Here is a 20,806-nt window from a genome sequence, read left to right as displayed (position 1 = left end):
CCACAGTCTCTCATGGTTCATCTCCCCCTCTGATTTCCACCTCTTTAATTTTCCTTTCCTTCTTCTAAGGTCCTCCGTGTTATTCCTTATGCTCCACAAGTAAGTGAAACGAATAATTGACTCTCTCTGTTTCACTTATTTACTCAGCATAATGTCCTCCAGTCCTGTCCATGTTGATTCAAAAGTTGGGTATTCATCCTTTCTGATGGCTGAGTAATATTCCATTGTATATATGGACCACGTCTTCTTGATCCGTTCGTCTGTTGAAGGACATCTTGGCTCTTTCCACATTTAAGCTGAAGCTTAAAGATAAATAGGCATTTGATGGGCAGAGAAGGGAAGGAACCAAGATTGGGGCAGAGGGAACATGCCAAGGAATGGCTACTGCACTATCTAGATCATTGCTTTCAACCAGGGTTGACTTTGCCCCCATGGGAACATTAGTGACTGCCTGGAGACATTTTTGGTTGTCACAACTAAGCAGGGGTTGGTAGGAGCCAAGGATGCTGCCAAACACCTTACAAGGCACAGAATGCCTGCCGCCACCAAAGAATGATCTGGCCTTAAAAATCAAGAGTCCCACAGTTGAGAAACCTTACATTAGATGTTGGAGAGCCACTGGAGGCTTGTGAGCACAACTCATGACCCTGGTCTCACCCATTCAGCCTCCTTTCGGAGGTTCTTGTTTCCAAATTATTGACTTTGACTCACCCGTCAGAGTGCCAGGACTGAATGGGGGGGTTGTTGGGGCCACAGTCCTGGGACCTATGGCCAGGTGCTCACCCAAATGTGGAGGAAGGATGCAAGGGACTCCAGGGAAGGGAAGCCAAGAAACTCTGAAAACTGGTGGTATTTGGAGAATGCAGCCTCTAGTCACCAACAGTTGCTCCCCCCTTCATTTCTCATTATCAACCTGTCAGGGCTTGATCAGGGATCTGTGGCCACTTAAGAAAGCATTGACCACTTTTTCCCGATTTTTTTTTCATTGTGGTAAAATACTATAACATAAAACTTACCATTTTAGCCATTTTATAGCATACAGTTCAGTGGCATTAACTACATTCACAGTGTTGTGAAGCCACCACCCCTATCTAGTTCTAGAACTTTCTCATCATCCAAAGGAAACACTGTGTCCATTAGCAGTCATTCACTATTCTCCCTCCCTAGTCCCTGGCAACCACTGATATGCTTTGAGCCCCTGCAAGAATGAGCATTCATAGTAGCACTATTCACAATAGTGAAAAAGTGGAAACAACCCAAATAGTGAGTAAATAGACAAAAAAATAGACAAAAGTAAACAAAATAAATAGACAAAAAAATTAGACAGAATGGTTTATCCATACAGTGGAATATTGGTCAACCATGAAAAGCAACAAAGTTTTCAGAATGTTACATGCTACAGTGTAGACAAACCTCAAAACCAGTAGGCTGAATGAAAGAAGCCAGACCCCAAAAGTCACATAGAGTATAATTTCATTTAGATGAATGTCCAGAACAGGCAAATAGAGACAGAAAGATGATTAGTGGTTTACACCCTTTAAACTTTATATTGCCTAATTAAAAGATCATTGAAAAATGGTTAAGTACTCATAAAGAAACATGGAAATGTCATTAAATTGAAGTTATTTCCTGATCACAGACTATGTACATTTGCTCACTTAGTGTATTGATTTACCATAGGTAGTACTTGCTGTGTGTCAGGTGACCTTCCAAGAAACTCATTTATTTCTCATAACAACACTTTGAAGTAGGCAGGGGGACGTGGAGGTACAGAGAGGTGAAGAAACTTGCTCAAGTTTACGCAGTAGACAGAAGAAGAATTCAAACTCAGGTTGGCTGGCTCCCATGTCCCTTTGTCTGATGGCCATGTTGTGTTGCTTTAGAACATATAGACTTCCCTCATGGGAGCTGGAAAATAACCATAATGTTATTTCTAATCAGCCTCCTGCTTCTGACTTCCTGCATGGGTAACTCCAGGGGAAGAATCTGTTCAAGTTAGAGGGGCAAGCTGATCCAAGGAGTTGTAGCCATGGGGAAGGGGTATCTTGTGGTCTCTGAGGATATGGGGAGAACAGGGCTTATCAGAAGGGAGTAGGAGAACACAGGGACGACGGGTGGAAGCTTTTCATTTTGGTAGGCAATCCAGAAGGATAGTGAAAGGCATAGTCTTTGGAGACAGCCAGGCATGGGTTCAAGTCTTAGCTCTGCCATTTTGACAGCACCGCCTTGAGCCAGTAGCCCAACCTGTATGCACACCAATATTCTCAATGAGTATGCTCAAGATACTCAAAATGCTGGTGATAAAAACAGCACCTTCTTTATTAAAATAATGAGAAAGTTAAATCGTAAGAGGCCCAGAGTGGGAACTCAATCAATGTGTTAACCTTAAAAATAAAAACAATCAGTTATTTTACCAGCAAAAGATGTGTTTATTTGGGAATAAAAGAGAATCACAATCCAGTGCAAACAAAAACCGAAGTGCCAAGAAATCGAAGGCAGGTTGAGGGGAACAAACAAACGGTAGACTTTTTAAGGAGAACAGGGGTAAGATAGGAAGGCTGTTATAAAAAGTCCATTAGAATAAATGGAGCATTCAAAGTATAGTGGCTTCTCACCGGGACAACTGTTAGGGGCAGGGAGTAGTATCCACACCCAAGGTCAAGTCCACCTCTTTCTGTCTGGTTGTCCAGTTTGCAGTCCACCAGGAGGGGCAAGGTATGAGAGCTCTTCCTGCTGAAACCTTCCGGTGCATTTTAGTGAGGTTTCCCTCTACTAATTTTCACAAATGCCAGCTGTCACAGATCAGGGGCAGCTTCCTGAGCCGTTCCAGGTATGGTGAAATCCTTTCCCCATCCAGTAGCTGACCTCTCTCTGTCACACTTCATCCCAGACACAGCCTCCATGCAGAGAAGCAACTTCTCAGTGGTGACTGAGTTCATACTGGTGGGTTTCTCCACCTTCCCCCACCTTCAGCTGATGTTCTTCTTGCTGTTCCTGCTCATGTACCTGTTCACGCTGCTGGGAAACCTGCTCATCATGGCCACTGTCTGGAGCGAGCGCAACCTGCACACGCCCATGTACCTCTTCCTGTGTGCCCTGTCCATCTCCGAGATCCTTTACACCTTGGCCATCACCCCACGCCTGCTGGCTGACCTGCTCTCCACCCGCCATGCCATTGTCTTTGCAGCCTGTGCCAGCCAGATGTTCTTCTCCTTCATGTTTGGCTTCACCCACTCCTTCCTTCTCACCATCATGGGCTATGACCGCTATGTGGCCATCTGCCACCCCTTGCGCTACAATGTGCTCATGAGCCCCCAAGGTTGCTCCTGCCTGGTGGCCTGGTCCTGGGTTGGTGGCTCTGTCATGGGGCTGGTGGTGACCATGGCCGTTTTCCGCCTAACCTTCTGTGGACCCAATGAGATCCACCATTTTGCTTGCCATGTGCCACCACTGTTGAAGTTGGCCTGTGGAACTGATATACCAATAGTGGCCTTGGGTGTGGGCCTGGTGTGCATCACTGCCCTGCTGGGTTGCTTTCTCCTCATCCTTCTCTCTTATGCCTTCATCGTGGCTGCCATCTTGAAGATCCCCTCTGCAGAGGGCCGGCACAAGGCTTTCTCCACCTGTGCGTCCCACCTCACGGTGGTGGTTGTGCACTATGGATTTGCTTCTGTCATCTACCTCAAGCCCAAGGCTCCCCAGTCTCTGGAAGGGGACACTTTGATGGGCATCACCTACACAATCCTCACACCCTTCCTCAGCCCTATCATCTTTAGTCTCAGGAACAAGGAGCTGAAGACTGCCATGAAGAAGACCTTCCTCAGCAGACTCTACCCAGAAAAAATATGACAATCTGGGAGGAATTACTTGGAAACAGCTAAATTGTGTTACCAGATGCTACCATTAGAAATGCAATAACCTATATTTATCTGATGTTTTAAGGTTTCCAAGGATCTTTGAAGACAACATTCAACTGTACACACAATGGTTAATCAACGTTAAGAGTATATTAAGATGTATGAGATGGTGATACACAGAGAAAATCAGATTTCATGATTCTTACCTGCTGCAGGACACTTGACTAGGCAACATCAAACCTAGGATCTGTTCTTCTCCTGCCAGAAGGTCTAATTACTTCCGCAACTAGTAATCCATATTATGAAGAGAAATGGAGGATGTCAGTTCCCCACCTTCTACTAGGCAGCAATGGGTACCTACAACATGGATTTTGCAAGGTTACAAAAGACTAAGCCAGATTATAATAGAGGAGAGCAAAGCACCCAAAATTTCAGCATTGCACAGATCTGCGCAACAGCAGTTAGAAATAGTAATAAAGCAGACTCAGAGAAAAAAAATCATGGAAAACTCTGCATTTCAAGTGTGTATCTCCACAGTCAGTTCAAGGAAAAAGTCCCACTGTGAGAAATCACCTGTTGTGTTAGAAAGTGATATGGAGATGAATGGATAAAGAAGATGTGGTATATATATACAGTGGAATACTATGCAGCCATCAAAAGAAATGAAATCTTGCCATTTGTGATGACATGGATGGAACTAGAGGGTATTATGTTGAGCAAAATAAGTCAATCAGAGAAAGACAATTATCATATGATCTCCCTTGGTATGAGGAAGTTGAGAGGCAAAGTGGGGAGTTTGAGGAGTAGGAAAAGAATAAATGAAACAAGATGGGATCGGGAGGGAGACAAACCATAAGAGACTCTTAATCTCACAAAACAAACTGGGGTTGCCAGGGGGAGGGGGATAGGGAGAGGGTGGTTGGGTTATGGACATTGCGGAAGGGATGTGCTATGTTGAGTGCTGTGAAGTGTGTAAACCTGGTGATTCACAGACCTGTACCCCTGGGGCTAATAATACATTATATGTTTATAAAAAAATTAAAAAATGTTAAAATTGTATGTTTTCTATATATTTTTTATGAATATTTGGAATATACCAAAAAAACCACAAAACCAGCCAGAGAACAACAACAAAAAAAATTAAAAAAAAAAAAAGAAAGTGATGTGGAACACTGGCCAGTGGGGAACTCTTTGTTGAGCCACAATAAATGCAGAGTCCAGGATAGAGGGGTATCTCATGATCAGATCAGCTTAATGCTTCCTAGTAGGCATGAGGAGGGATTTAAAGTTAACCATATTACATAGTATTTATAATTTGTTGAAAATATGTATATTTAAGAGAATAACAAATACTACATAATATCACTATATGCAAAACCTAAAAAAGCTGAACTTGTATAAAGCAGAGTAAAATTGTTTGTTACCAGGGACTGAGGTGAAACTGGGAAGATGTTGTTTAAAGGTACAAATCTGCAACCAGTAGATAAATAAGTCCTGGAGGTCTTACCCAGAGTATAGTGATTATGGACAACAATACTATATTGTAACTTAAAAGTTGCTAAGAGACTAGATCTTAGTTGTTCCCACCACAAAAATGAAATGATAATTATGTGACATGATAGAGGTATTAGCTAATGATACAGTAGTCATCATATTGCAATATATAAATGTATCAAATCAACACATACTATACCTTAAACTTACACAATGTTATGTGTCAATTATATCTCAATAAAAAAAGGTTTCCTTGAGGTACCTGGCTGGCTCAGTTGGTAAAGCAGGTGACTCTTGATTTGATTGACTCTTGGTTTGATTTTGAGGTTGTGAGTTCCTGCCCTATGTTGGGTATAGAGATTACTTATAAATAAAATGTTTAAAGAAAGATTCCCTTAAATTGTTTCTGCATATGAATTCATGAAATTTTAAAAAAAGATTTTGTTTATTTATTTATTTGACAGAGAGAGGGATCACAAGTAGGCAGAGAGTCAGGCAGAGAGAGAGGGGGAAGCAGGCTCCCTGCTGAGCAGAGAGCATGACAGGGTCTCCATCCCAGGACCCTGAGATCATGACCTGAGCTGAAGTCAGCAGCTTAACCCACTGAGCCACCCAGGCACCACTGAATTTATGAATTATTTTAAAATAGTGATTTATCATAATACTTAATGGACACTAGCTTATGGTGCTACTGTTGTACACAACAATACATGTAATTAAAATGCACAAAAATTATGTGCTATGATGAGTGCTGTGAAATGTGTAAACCTGGCGATTCACAGACCTGTACCCCTGGGGATAAAAATACATTATATGTTTATTAAAATAAAAAAAATTAATAAAAAATAAAAAATTTAAAAAATGCACAAAAATGCACAAGCAATACATTTCAAATTGGCCAAAGCTAATAAAAATATGTTTATTCATATTTAAGTCGAATAGTAAACTATTCGTCATTTGTCCTAAAGTTGAATGCAGTTTTTCTTTACAACTTGAGCAATAAAAATATCCCATGTTATCATGAAGTGGGAGGATGTAGGAAGCAACTTCAGTCAAAAGTGGGAAACCCAGACTGTCCTCCTTTGCAGAATGTACACTGCACTGCATATTTCCTGTTACCCCTCATGTACATTATCTCATTATAGCCTCACAACGAGGGATCACGGCACATAAATTCACATCCACTCCATTTGACAGAGGGGAAACTCAGGGTTAAAATGTTTGGATGACTCATACGACATCATGCAACTTAGTAGGGCCAAGCTTCTGTTGTAGGTCTTTTGTGAATCCCAGTCCTGGCCACCAAGCACTTCACACAGCATCTTCCTACAGTGGGTCTTGTGGGTTGCCTGTCCACGGAGGACTAGTCTATCCTCAAACCAAAAACTCCAGAACTCTGAGAGTCTTTTATTCATTTTTCTATTTTTTAGTTTTTTAAAGATAGAAATAGAGTGCAAATGAGGGGGCGGGGAGGAAGAGAGAGGATCACATGCGGGCTCCAGGCTCAGCACGGAGTCCAATGTGGGGTTTGATCCCATGACCTGAGATCATGACTTGAGTGGAAACCAGGTCAGATGTTCAGCCAGCTGAGCCACCCAGGCGCCCATCCTGAGAGCCTTTCAAACCACACAGGTAGGCAATTACAACCCACCATGCACTGGAGGAAGAATCTTTGGGAGACTAATGGGCTGTTTCTACAGATTCAGGACTACCTCATCATTTTATAGTACGTTTGGTCTTGCAGTGAATTCTTTTCACACTGAGTTAAGAGGTTCCACTTTCCCAGTAGCATGGCCAATCTGGACAAAAATACAAAGTAGCCTCTTTCATTGTCTTCATTAAAGGCCAGTTGGCCTCTGATCCTACTAGTATCTAAACGGAAAGAGAACCTGGAAGGTGGCTGGGTACCCACCGTGAGTCAGACCCCCAGTGTCTTTTGTTAACCCATTGGGATCTCTTAAGCTATTAGCTTTCTGAGGTCAGAAAGTCTGTCCATCTTGCTCACCATCACCTAACACCAACATGATACTTGGAAGATATAATTGGTTAATTAATAAATATTTCTTGGGTAGACCAATGTATTCCCTATAATACTGAACAAACCAGAAGTCTGGCTTATAATATCTACTGTGAGAAACCTCATTGTCCTCCAAAGCAGTGGGAGACAGTGTGGTGGGGAGCTGTGTTTGAGGTCAGACTGACCTGGATTTGAACTGGCTTCTCATCTTCCTACCAAATTAGATTGGCCTCTTACAGATATATCCCATATCTGTGGAAAAAAAAGTATATTCAGAACAGTGACATTATTGATTATAAAACATATTAGATATACTCATTAGTGAAACATTGTTAAACAAATATTGGTTTATTCATACTTGGAACACAAAGCAGCCATTAAAACCACCTGATCCTTGAACTTCATCAGTGTTCTTCCTTCCTGGGAGTCCTATCAGTATCAGGGCTTTATGTATACTCTGCACACAGGTGACCCCCAAATTCTTATCTTCATCCCTATCCAACCGCCTATGCAGTATCTCCACATGGATATCTAGTAGACATCTCAAACAATGTGTCCAAACCCTAACTCTTGGAAGTTCTCATTGCTGTTATCATTCTCTCTTTCTCTGTCTCTGTCTCTGTCTGTCTCTCTCTCTCTCACATACACAATTCTTCCACAGTCTTTCTTATCTCAAAAAACAGCAACTCAATCTCAAATCCCCCAAAACATGCCTGTTCAAAAATCATAGAGCCCTTCTCTAACCCTACCACAGAAATTAGAAACACCTCAGCCATATCCTATGTCTCTTGATCTGGTTATTTCCTGACTCATGCTTATTACCACCTCGTGTATATCTGCTTATTGGATGTTGTCTGTCTCTACCCACCAGAATGTTTTTTGAGGTAGTCAGGGACTCTTGGCCCATTTTGCTATGCCTACATAATATATGATAAGTTCTCAAATATTTGTTGAATAAATCAGTTTAGAAGAATGATGGCAAATGAAGGTAACTGTGAGGTACAATTTTTGTCTATCCGAGAAGAAGGACAAAAAAAATTTCAAGTTTATTAACACTGTTTCAGTAGGGTGGGGAAACTGGCTCTCATACTTTGCTGTTTGTGCTTGGGCAGCTCACCTCCCCTCTCAGCCTACCCTGGAGGAATGCATAACACCTACATTCTAAGACAGTTATAAGACTGAGGTAAGACAATGCTTGTGAAGGGCTTAGAATAGTGCCTGGCAGAAGGATATCCACAGTAGTTAAGATGACTTTATAATTTCAAGTTTTGTTTGATGAGCTTGTGATCAGAGAGAGGTGTGAGTTGAGGCAATGACCAATTGGAGTCTTCAACTTTGATATATCCATCTTGGTTATCAGTGCTGCAGAAGGAGCTGACCTTCAGTGGAGAGGATTGGGGTCCAGGAGGGGGCACCATTGGGAGAAGTGCGGCTCCAACTAAGCTTCCTGACCTAACCCTCTTCTCCCAGAACCCTCTTCTCCTGGAATATCCTCCTCTCTATGGCTCCTAGCCTCCATGAGTGATCCCCATGACTCATCACCATGGCAACAGCGAATGGCACTAGACATAGGTGAAACCTAGCTCTCTTGAGAGATAAAAAGATGCTCTGAATTGCAGACAGGATTGTGCAGTGGGTAAGGGACGAAGCAAAGTGGCATTGGTTAAATTGCATCCTATCTCTTGGCCTCAGTTTCCTGTCATTAAAATGGATTTATTAATAATGTAGTCATCCCTTAGGATAGTTCTGAGAATTAAATAACATCATCTGTGTAGGGTGATTGACAATGACTGGCATGCAACTGCACTCAATTAATGCCAGCTTTTAAGGATCTGTTCTATAATTATTTGCAGCCTTCTGTGTCTCAAATCCTGTGCTAGTTTGGGGAGTACAGAGGTGGGTCCATTGCTCTTCCCCGTCTTTGAAGAGTTTCTAAGTGCTTGATGGAATGACACACAGAGAAATATAGACCAAGGTATAGACCAAGCACTAAAGGCCACCAAAAGGGGCATGACTTTCACCACTGCTCCTCAGAGGACACTTGCAAGTTTCTGGAGAATTTTTGGTTATTACAGTTGAAGGAGGGTGAGATGTTCTACAATATCTAGTGGGTGAAGGCAAAAGATGCTGTTCAAAATCCTACAAGTGCAAAACCTGCCACAAAGAATGAGCCATCCCCAAATGTCAATAGTGCCAATGATGACAAACCTTGTTGTATTTATTCAACAGCTATTGAACACCTACTGTGTGCCAGGCACTTTTCAGATGTCACTAGGGATACAATGTTACACTGATCAGACATGACCCCTGATTTCAGTGCTTGTACTTGATAAAGACATAGATATTAAACAAATAATCAACCCAGTGAATATATATGATAAACTGTGATAAATGCTATGAGGAAAAAGAAAGAAGTTGCTGTCATAGGAGTTGCTTATAATAGGGGTGGTAACCTGGTATGGGGAAATCAGGAAAGGGTTTCCTGAGAAAGTGGCATTTAAGGTCAGACTTAAGGATGTGTAAGAGTAGGGGGAGGGTGTTCCAGGAAGAAGCAATGACTTGTGCAAAGTTCCTGAGATCCAAGCATGCTTGCTTTCTTACAGAACAGCTGAAGGTGTAGTGGGGCTGGAGAGCAGGGGAGGTCTGAGGAATAGAATTGGAGATGAAGCAGTGATCCAACCACACTAGAGTTTGTACTGTATCTAAAGAGTATAAAAACAGACCAATGATTTTTCGGTTTTTCCCTTTAGAAAGTTCCCTCTGGCCTCTGGACAGAGATAGTCTGGTGGGGGTTGAGGAGAAGGAGGAGGAAAACACCCTTGAGGAAGGAGCTGGCAAGGGCAAGGGGATCAAGGTCAACATTGGAGGAGAACAGAACAGGTGAGGTAAAGGCAATAAATTGCATCTCTCAAGCTGGCCTTTGCCTCCAGCAATTAGCACTGAAACACTCCAATTAGTGCAGGGAGGGATGGTCCTCTAAAGTCTGGAGATCTCCCCAACAACAGCCCTTCTCTGTGCTCCAGGACTTTTAATCACCTCTCTGGGCTCTGGCTGTGCCTTGGGGATATGGAAGAATGTGGCACAAAGGGGACCATTAGCAAGGAACGGTAAAGAGCTAGGGATGGAGGGGGTGAGGGAACTTCAGAAAGTGGGAGCTGAGTAATGGAGGGGGGGGGACAGGACCCCTGGGTGTGGGGATGGGGTCCTAGTCAACCCTAGTGAGCAGAGGGGTGGGGGCTGTCTCCACCTCTGTGATATCAAGGATCATCCCCTAAGATCTTGTGTTTATATTGATTTTCTGGCATATGTTCCGATTCCCATTTTCTGCCACCAGATAAGTTAATGATGGCTTCTATTTTTTGTCCTTTTTAGGAAAAATAAATGCAAAATTACTGGGGGGCAAGGAAGGGGAAGTCTAGCAGGGCAGGGACTAGGGTCAGACAAGTGAGGCATTCACCTTGACCACCAAATTTAAGGGGCAACCAAAAAACTCAGTGATCAAGATAAATCATATTTAATGCAGTATATTAAAAGTCAAAATTAATGCAAAAAATTTATGATGAATAGCACATCAACATTTTCAATAAAGATGGGATGAAAACTGTGATTTCGTAGCCGCATCTCAAACATCGTCCTGATCCAGGCCTTGGAGTTTAGAATATGTCACTTACAGAAACAATATACATTCACTAAGTTCAGTTTCTTTGGTTGTTTTAAATTTTCAAAGCGACGAATACTAAAAAAGCAAAGGACTAAACACATGGTTTATTTAAATTTCAGAATGTATTGACATTGGTCATTCAAACTAGAGTAAGTTGATTTTCTGATGACCACGGGAGCCACACTGACTCTTCTTGGGTATAATCCAGAAGACATTTTTGCCATCAGCTCTTTCAAATTCACAGTCTCTTACCCATTTCCCAGGTCAACCAGTATACTCCAAGTTGTCTCTGGATCTGTGACCAGACAAGCTCTGGCTATCCCCCAAGACTTATGCAGGTCACTTAAACATACCTCGTACAGGACAGCTCTAAGAGGAGCAGCTCTTACCACCTGGGACTCTTTCTCATTTTGTAAGGGAGGCAAAGGATGTTGCCAAATATTGCTAATCAACTACCTCAAATCTTCTCAATATAACCCAGGAACCTGGTTCCAAAAGGTCAGAGTTTTTTCTCCTTGTAGAAAATTTATTTATTTGTGGAATTTAATTGATTGATTAATTAATTATCATGTTCAATTTACCAGCATATATAGCACATCATTAGTTTTTGATGTAGTGCTCAACGATTCATTAGTTGTGTATAACACCCAGTGGTCATCACCTCCTTAATACCTATCACCCAGTTACCCCATCCTCCCCCCCTTTCTGTAACCCTTAGTTTGGTTTCCAGAGTTTTTTTCAGAGCAAATAATTTGGTGTTTGAACATGACAATATTTTCTGTATTAATACATCTATTAATGAAAACTAAAACCAGAAATGCTACAGCCAGTTTTGTCAAGCTTACAATGTGTCTCTCCCATCTCATCACCCTGGATGCTTCTTCCTAACCTCCCCACCCCCCAAGAATAGCATATCTTCAGTTCTGCCTCATTTCATCAGTGCTTCCTAAAATTGGTCCCTTCTTTCCAATCCAGGTCTTCGTCCCTTCTTGGAACACACTGGCTTCCTCTCCTTGTAACCCCTGAGAAATCTATGCTTCTGATCCCCAGTAACAACTCAAAGAATTCTAGTTTTTCCATTTCAGGGGCAAGACCCTTAATGAATAGATTTGATCTCTTTATATCTCTGTTTCCTCATCTTCAAAACGGAGCTAATAATGTGATCTTCCTTGTGAAGTAAAAGAACTATTATGTGTTAAATCATTTAAGATTGTACCTATCATTAGTCATCAAGGAAAATAAAATCAAATCACAATGAGACACATTAGAATGGTTATGATCAAGAAGTTAGATATGTTAGTGTTGGCAAGGATGTGGAGAAACTGGGACACTCACACACTGCTGGTGAGGATGTAAAATGATGCAGCTACTTTGGAAAACAGTCTACAAGTTCCTCAAATGATTTAACATAGACTTACCACACAATCCCTCAATTCCTCTCCTAGTTCATATGCCCCCGCAAATGAAAATGTATGTCCACACAGAAGCTTGAACATGAATGTTTATTGCAGCATTGCTCATAGCCAAAAGTCAGAAATAGCTCAAATATCTATCAACAAATGAATGCATAAATGAAGTGATATCCTAAACAATGGGATATCATTCAGCCATAAAAAAGAATGAGACTTTCATGGTTTTGGAGGGGGTGGGAGGTTGGGTGAGCCTGGTGGTGGGTATTATGGAGGGCACATATTGCATGGAGCACTGGGTGTGGTGCATAAACAATGAATTCCGGAACACTGAAAAGAAATAAAAAAAAATTTTAAAAAAAGGAAAAGGAATGAGACACTGATTCATACTACCATGTGAGTAAACCTTGAAAACATGCTAAATGAAAGAAGCCAAACACAAAAAGATCAATATTGCATGACTCCATTTATTAAAAAGTGTCCAGAACAGGTAAATCTATAAAGACAGTGGATTAGTAGCTGCTTAAGCCTGAAGGGAGGAGAGAAAAGAGGGATGACAGCTAAATGGTATAAGGTTATATTTGGAGATAATGGAAATGTCTAAATTGACTGTGATGATTACACATATTTTATTTTACATTTTATTTTATTTTTTCAGTGTTCCAAGATTCATTGTTTATGTACCACACCTATATATCTTTAAGTGGGTGAATTATATGGTAATGTGAAGTACATCCCCATACAGCTGTTTTTTTAAAAGACCACACCTAGCTGACGATAAATGGCCCCTAAAATGGGAAAAAAATGGAAGCTGTTATCAGCATAACTATTAATAAGGAAAGAAGGAAGATAAGATGGAAGGAAGGAAGGAAAGGGAAGAAGAAAGGAAGAAAGAAAAGAAGAAAGGAAGGAAGGGAGGAAGGAAGGAAGGAAGCAAGCTCCTTTCGTTTCCAACTCAAATATCTGGCTTTATCTTTGAGCTAGAGGTTCTGTAGACCAGGGGTTTCCAAACTGTCATCATCAGACCAGCAGTCTCAGCACCTAAGAGCCTGTTAGAAATATAATTTCTAGAGCCCTTTTCCAGACCTGTTGAATCAGACCCTTTGGAGTGAGACCCAGCAGCCTTTGACCTAACCAGCCCTCCAGGTGACTGTGACAGGTCCCCAGTTTGGAGACCCATTGCTCCTGAGGACTCACTGGGCTGACCCCATACTGCATCCCTGCACCTTGCTGGCTTTTCAACACTGAGCGATCCTGAGCCTCACTGTGCCCATTTCCTCATTTCAAAACTAAGTGCAACCCCAAGGGGCTGCCTGGCTTGGCCTGAGCACCTCCTTTGAACAAGACCCAGCTTGTGGATGCTTCCCCCAATATATCTGACTCCACAACACATGAAAGAGAAATGGATATTTATTGAGGATTTCAAGGGAGTCAGGGAAGGGGAATTTACATCAGGCACTTGATGGCAACTGTAAAACCTTATAAAGTGCCCATTTACATGCCTGTTCTTTCCTCAGACTTCTTCACCAGTCACTGGGCCCATCACTCCCTTTATATCCTGGTCAACTACCAGCAACTGGTTTTTTCTCCTGTCCCAGTCCTTTCCCTCGGCCCAGTCCTCACTTCCTTAGTCCTCTCCCACATCTTTGCCCCATCTGTCCACACATCTCTTCTCTACCAAGGAGAAATTCAGATCACCCATTTTCTTTCTGTAATTTACATCCCCAGACTGGTCATTTGGCTCAGCCAACAAGACAACACATAGGAGGAGATGTCTTTCCACCAAAAATTTGAAGAACTAAAAATGAACAATCATTTTCTTCATCAAAAATAATTTCTTTCCTTCAACATGATATTCAGAATGAGAGCAATGATGTGTCTGAAGCAGAGGACACAATGCTTGGTACACAGCAGGTGCCCAATCACAGTTTGTGTGTTTTGGGCAGAGCAAGCACCCCTTATTCACACTTTTGTGATAGACCATGCACATAGGCTTCCCAACCCAGCAATGTGGGCATGACCCCACACCCACCGACCCCCAGCCACCCTCAGGCACAGGAACCAGGAGGAAGTTGATATACACAATCAATATTGGGGAGGTTGGGACCCCAGTGAATCCAGAAGGAATGAGGTCACTGAGACTGGGGGAAAGGAGAGAAAATAAACATCTAGAATTTAGAGTACTTGCCAAGAAGGCAGGTGGGAGAATTCACATTCAAGAATCATCACCAGGGACACCTGGGTGGCTCAGTTGGTTAAGCATCTGCCTTAGGCTCAGGTCATGATCTCAAGGTCCTGGGACTGAGTCCCATGTCGGGCTCCATGCTCAGTGTGGAGTCTGCTTCTCCTTCTGCCTCTGCCCCTTCCCCTGCTCATGCGTTTTCTCTCTCAAATAAGTAAGATCTTTTTTTAAATTTAATTTTATTTTTTTCAGTGTTCCAAGATTCATTGTTTATGCACCACACACAGTGCTCCATGCAATACGTGGCCTCCTTAATACCCACCACCAGGCTCACCCATCCCCCACCCCTCCCTTCCAAAACCTTCAGTTTGTTTCTCATAGTCCACAGTCTCTCATGGTTTGTCTCCTGAAATAAGTAAGATCTTAAAAAAAAAAAAAAGAATCATCACCAGTGAAGCATAATCATTCCCATTTTATAGATGGAAGGCTGAGGTGCTTCTACCCAAAACATCTGCTGTCACAAAAGAAACAACTTCAGGAGCTCTGGGGATAGAGTCTGCTGAGGAAGGTCTTCTTCATGGCAGTCTTCAGCTCCTTGTTCCTGAGACTAAAGATGATAGGGCTGAGGAAGGGTGTGAGGACCGTGTAGGTGATGGCCATCAGGGTGTCCCCTTCCAGAGACTGGGGAGCCTTGGGCTTGAGGTAGATGACAGAAGCAAATCCATAGTGCACGACCACCACCGTGAGGTGGGACGCACAGGTGGAGAAGGCCTTGTGCCGGCCCTCTGCAGAGGGGATCTTCAAGATGGCAGCCACGATGAAGGCATAAGAGAGGAGGATGAGGAGAAAGCAACCCAGCAGGGCAGTGATGCACACCAGGCCCACACCCTGGGCCACTATTGGTACATCAGGTCCACAGGCCAGCTTCACCAGAGGTGGCACGTGGCAGAAGAAATGGTGAATCTCGTTGGGTCCACAGAAGGTGAGGTGGAAAATGGCTGTGGTCACCACCAGCCCCATGATGGAGCCACCAACCCAGGACCAGGCCACCAGGCAGGCGCAGCCATGGGGGCTCATGAGCACATTGTAGCGCAAGGGATGGCAGATGGCCACGTAGCGGTCGTAGCCCATGACAGTGAGCAGGAAGGAGTGGGTGAAGCCGAATGTGAAGGAGAAGAACATCTGGCTGGCACAGGCTGCAAAGGCAATGGTGCAGTGGGAGGAGAGCAGGTCGGCCAGCAGGCGCGGGGTGATGGTCAAGGTGTAGAGGATCTCAGAAATGGACAGGGTGCACAGGAAGAGGTACATGGGCGTATGCAGGCCGCGCTCACTCCAGACTGTGGTCATGATAAGCAGGTTCCCCAGCAGTGTGAACAGGTACATGAGCAGGAACAGCAGGAAGAAGACGGGCAGGACGTGAGGTGGGAAGGTGGAGAAGCCCACGAGGATGAATTCAGACACGGAGCTGTGGTTTAGGCCCAGAGTGACAGCCATCCCTGGGTGGGGAGAGAGCAAAGGCGACCTGGTGGGCAGGAGCTCCGGGTCCAAGTTGAACCCAGCCTTGGAGGACTTCCCGGGGGGAGAGGGGGCCCTCACCCTGCAGACCACGGCCAGTCCCTCCGCCACTCGATGCTCATGATGACTGTCAGCACTTCTTGGAGCTGCTTGGGCTTCATGGAAGATTGTGTGCCTCAAGTGCATAGTGCAGGGCCTGGCACATAGTAAAAATTCAGGAAATGATGACAGTAGTAATAGTAATAATAATAATAGCTACTATTTTTAAATCTCAGTGGCAGGAGCTCAGGGTCTCTATTCAGCCACACCTGGGTTGAGTCTCTCTTCAGAGCTTGTCAGTGCCTCCAACCATATTTCTAAGTACGAATGGAAAATTAAAGAAAAAAGCAACAATTCAGTCTTCTTTTTTAACAAAAGTTATTGTGTGGGAGTCTCCAATAAAAATGTTCAAATTGGAACATTCTGGTGCTGGTTGGAATTCCATCTTTGAAAGGTTAATGCAGATCTCACCATCACTATCCCCAGTTTGCTGCATCAACTCTGAGCTGTTTGCAAAGCTTAGCAAGTGTTACATGGTGGCTTTTTTTCTTTTTTAGACAAAACTCTACCATGTTATCCACATGAGTTAAATAAATTTGAGAAGCTGTTTTGAAACAGTGCTTCCAACAACTATACCAACAGCAACAACGTTGGGTTGGTTCCTTAATTTTTTTGAGCTTTAGTTTCCTCACCCTTAAAAGGAAGTTGATTGTAATAATATCTAGCTGACAAAGTTGTTATAAGGATTAAATAAGTTTATACATATAACGTTCTTATTGTGGGGCATGGAATAGATAGTAAACATTGGAGAAGTTAAGAGTAAGGACAAGCACGCATGACCGGAATCAGATTCTCTTAAAATGTAGCAACCTATGATTGTGTCTCTCTTTTAATTGGGTATTTAATACATTTTCCTCTTTTGTAATTACTGGTGTCTTAGGACTTAATTCTGTCACATTATTTAATATTTGAGCTTTTATATATATTAATGTACATAGCTAATATATACTTGTATATGTATATTTAATCTGTACAAATACACAAAGACACATGTATATTCCTGTTTACTATACCAAAAACAAACAAAGAAACAAAAAGAAAACAAGATTGGGTTATGGACATTGGGGAAGGTATGTGCTATGGTGAGTGCTGTGAAGTGTGTAAACCTGGCGATTCACAGACCTGTACCCCTGGGGCTAATAATACATTATATGTTAATAAAAAAATAAAAAAAAAGAAAACAAGACCCCAAACACCAAGAGCATGTAATTATCACACACACACACACACAAAACCCTTGAGTGAGGCCATAAAGGAAGTGCAAGTACATTCCCAAGTACCAGTATTACAAAGACGCAGGTATCTGACCATTTGACAATGAAACTAGAACTTAATAAGAGGATACCTCAAAATTCCCAAATACTTACAATGTAAATATTAGGTTGAACCATTTGACATTGCCACCATTACATACTACTCATTAATCTTCAGGCTAAAAGGAAAATGAAGAAACACTAAGAAGTGCATGAAAAGTTGAAATAACTAAATGAAATGGATTGTGTCCTGGGATAGAAAAAGGATATGAATGGAGAGCCAGAAAAATTCTAGTAAGATCTGTTGCTTGCTATATGGTTATATACACCAACAGTCATTTCCTGGGTCTGCTCATTGTCGTGGGTTCTGTAAGATCCTGCTGTTAGAGGGAGTTGGTGAGGGGAGGATAAGAATTTTCTGTATTATTTTTGTGACTTTTTCATAAGTTTAAAATTTGTTAATAATTAAACATTGAAAAATAAGATATCATTCACTGTTGCACAAAACCTGTCACAATCTAGGAATTACTTTAAACAAGAACACACAAGACTTGCATGGAGAAAAATTAAACCTCTATTAGATAAAAAAACATGACAGATCATATACATAAATGGATGAAAAGAAAAGACAATATAAGAAAGATGTTTGGGGTGCCTGGGTGGCTCAGTGGGTTAAAGCCTCTGCCTTCAGCTCAGGTCATGATCCCAGGGTCCCGGGATCAAGCCCCGCATTGGGCTCTCTGCTCAGAAGGGAGCCTGCTTCCTCCTCTCTCTCTCTCTCTCTGCCTGCCTCTCTGCCTACTTGTAATCTCTGTCTGTCAAATAAATAAATAAATAAATCTTTAAAAAAAAAAAAGATGTTCATTTTCCCCCCATCTTAATCTATACATGCAATGTAATCTTCGCAGAACTATCCAGCTGAATTTCTTGAGAAAGAGGATAATAAACTTATTTCAAAATGTTTATGAAAAAATAAAGACCCATGAATCGCGGAGGAAGTCCTGAAATGAAGAGTGAAAGGTGGTGGAGGGGTGGGGTAATTGCCTTCTGAGATACAGAGACATTCTACAGAGTCTTGGAAACAAAGCAGGGTATGATTAGTGCAAGGACAGACAGATGACCAGTGGTTCCGAATGCAACCTCCAAAACAGAGTCGGCCATTTGTATATGGTTAAGGTCACACCACAGATCTTTTAGAAAGAAATGAATTGTTTAAGGGATGCTGTTGAGGAAAGTATCTCTCTGTACAAACAAAAACCAAAACTATACTCTCACTATCCCAGTGAAAAGAGAATCAAGATAGATTAGTAACGTAATTGTGACAGATAAAAACAGAGCTAATGAGAGCAAGTGTAACAGGATCTTTGTGCTCTAAGAACAGAAAAGAAGTTCCTTAAACAGAAAAAAAAGCACAAACCTTAAATAAAAAATTTTACATCAGATTTATGAATCATATGAACATAGAGCATCATGGATAAAGTTAACAGATGACAGAGAACAGGAAGTTATTTGCAATATAAGTTCTAGAGCTCTGCTGTACAACCCAGAACCTATACTTAACAATATGATAGTGTGCAATTAAAAACTTCTTAAGAATATAGACAACAGTATTGTATTATAATCATCAAACTTGCTAAGAGATTAGATCCTCATTATTCCTAACACTAAAAAGAAATAATTATTATGTGACCTGATAGAGGTGCTAACTATCACTCCAAGGGCAGTCATATTACAATATATAAGCGTATCAACTCAGCATGTTGTACACCTTAAATTGATACAAATTACCTGTCAATATATTTCAATTTTTATTAATTTAGCCACATAAGGTGCATCATTTGTTTTTTTTGTGTGTGGATTCCCAGGCACACCTGAGTGTGTGGGTGTGGGAGGTATTTATTTATTTATTTATTTATTTATTTTAATGTTTTATTTCTTTTCAGCATAACAGTATTCATTGTTTTTTCACCACACCCAGTGCTCCATGCAATCTGTGCCCTCCCTAATACCCACCACCTGGTTCCCCCAACCTCCCACCCCCTGCCCCTTCGAAACCCTCAGGTTGTTTTTCAGAGTCCGTAGTCTCTCATGGTTCACTCATGGTTCGCATCGTTAGTTTTTGATGTAGTGTTCAATGATTCGTTAGTTGCATATATTTCAATAAAAAGAACTTGCTAAGATGATAGATTTCGTTAATGTTATTAACACACACACCAACAGAGGAAGGGGACACAAGGTATCGTTTGGAGCTGATGGATACATTTATTACCTTGATTGTGGCGATGGTATCACAATTATGGGCACATATGTCCAAACTCATAAAAATGTATACATTAAATGTATGCAGATTTTTGTATATTATGTATACTTCAGTCAGACTGAAAAAAAAGTCCACTGATAGAGCAGTGTCTATAATCTACAATGACAAAAAAGAGAAATGAGAAAACCAAGGAGAAAAAAGAAAGGATCATGATAGAAAGAGGGCAACAGAGGGGCACAGGAGATTTGCAGCTGAGGAACTGCAATAGGCAAGCAGCAAAGACATGAGCAACTAATTAGCAACTAGAGGAATTCAATTTAAAACTGCAACACTCTCATGGTTCATCTCCCCATTCAATACAAACTGAGGGTTTTGGAGGGTAGGGGTGTGGGGGGGTTAGGTGAATCTGGTGGTGGGTATTAAGGAGGGCACGTATTGCTTGGAGCACCGGGTATGGTGCATAAACAATGACCCTTGGAAACACCGAAAAAACAAAATTAAAAAAAAAGTGTCACACCATAAAAATAAATAAATAAATGAAACAGCAACACTCTGTGAGTGCAATGAATACAGGCATCCCCTCCCACCTGTTGGAGCAGCAAGACTTAGAAAGTTTGATCTGCTCTGTGTTGTCCCAGATGTGAGATAAGTGGACTACAGTGACTCTCGTGGTACTTGGTGGTTCATGGCCAAATTAAGGGGACACTTACCTGAAGTCCCCAAAACACTGCTCCTAGGTCTCCATCTGAAACTCCCACAGAGCTCAGTGAAGGGACGTGGTCAAGACCATTCATTGCAGCATTGTCTGTGATGGCGGAGAGTTGGGGGACAGTCTGAGAGACCCCCACAACCTGGGGCGTGAAGAAGTAACATGTGGTGAGCCTGAACCCTGAAGCTCTAAACAACATGTAAGAAAGAAACAAATCTGACATCCACACAGCAATGTGGATGGCTCTTAAACCATAGCTTTGGGTGAAAAATTAGAAAGAAGTATATCTACATATATACATATATATATTCATATTTATACCTGTATCATTGATACATATATATCTCAAT

General features: G+C 41.9%; 2 protein-coding genes across 2 annotated transcripts; one reads left to right on the top strand and one right to left on the bottom strand.

The window, feature by feature from the left end:
• Positions 1–2,901: 2,901 nt before the first annotated feature.
• On the top strand, positions 2,902–3,849 carry LOC308344864 (olfactory receptor 10H1; the record flags this gene model as incomplete). Its single annotated transcript, XM_080806678.1, has 1 exon — positions 2,902–3,849. The coding sequence occupies one exon, from the start codon at positions 2,902–2,904 to the stop codon at positions 3,847–3,849; it is 948 nt and encodes a 315-aa protein (XP_080662804.1).
• Positions 3,850–15,154: 11,305 nt separating this feature from the next.
• LOC308344853 (olfactory receptor 10H1-like) lies at positions 15,155–16,114 on the bottom strand (the record flags this gene model as incomplete). Its single annotated transcript, XM_080806668.1, has 1 exon — positions 15,155–16,114. The coding sequence occupies one exon, from the start codon at positions 16,112–16,114 to the stop codon at positions 15,155–15,157; it is 960 nt and encodes a 319-aa protein (XP_080662794.1).
• Positions 16,115–20,806: the final 4,692 nt, after the last annotated feature.

This window comes from Martes martes (genome assembly GCF_963455335.1).
Source record: "Martes martes genome assembly, chromosome: 1".
In the NCBI taxonomy this organism is placed as follows: Eukaryota; Metazoa; Chordata; class Mammalia; order Carnivora; family Mustelidae; genus Martes; species Martes martes.
Note: the sequence above shows the minus strand (reverse complement) of the source record. Positions and strands in the feature narration are given on the sequence as shown.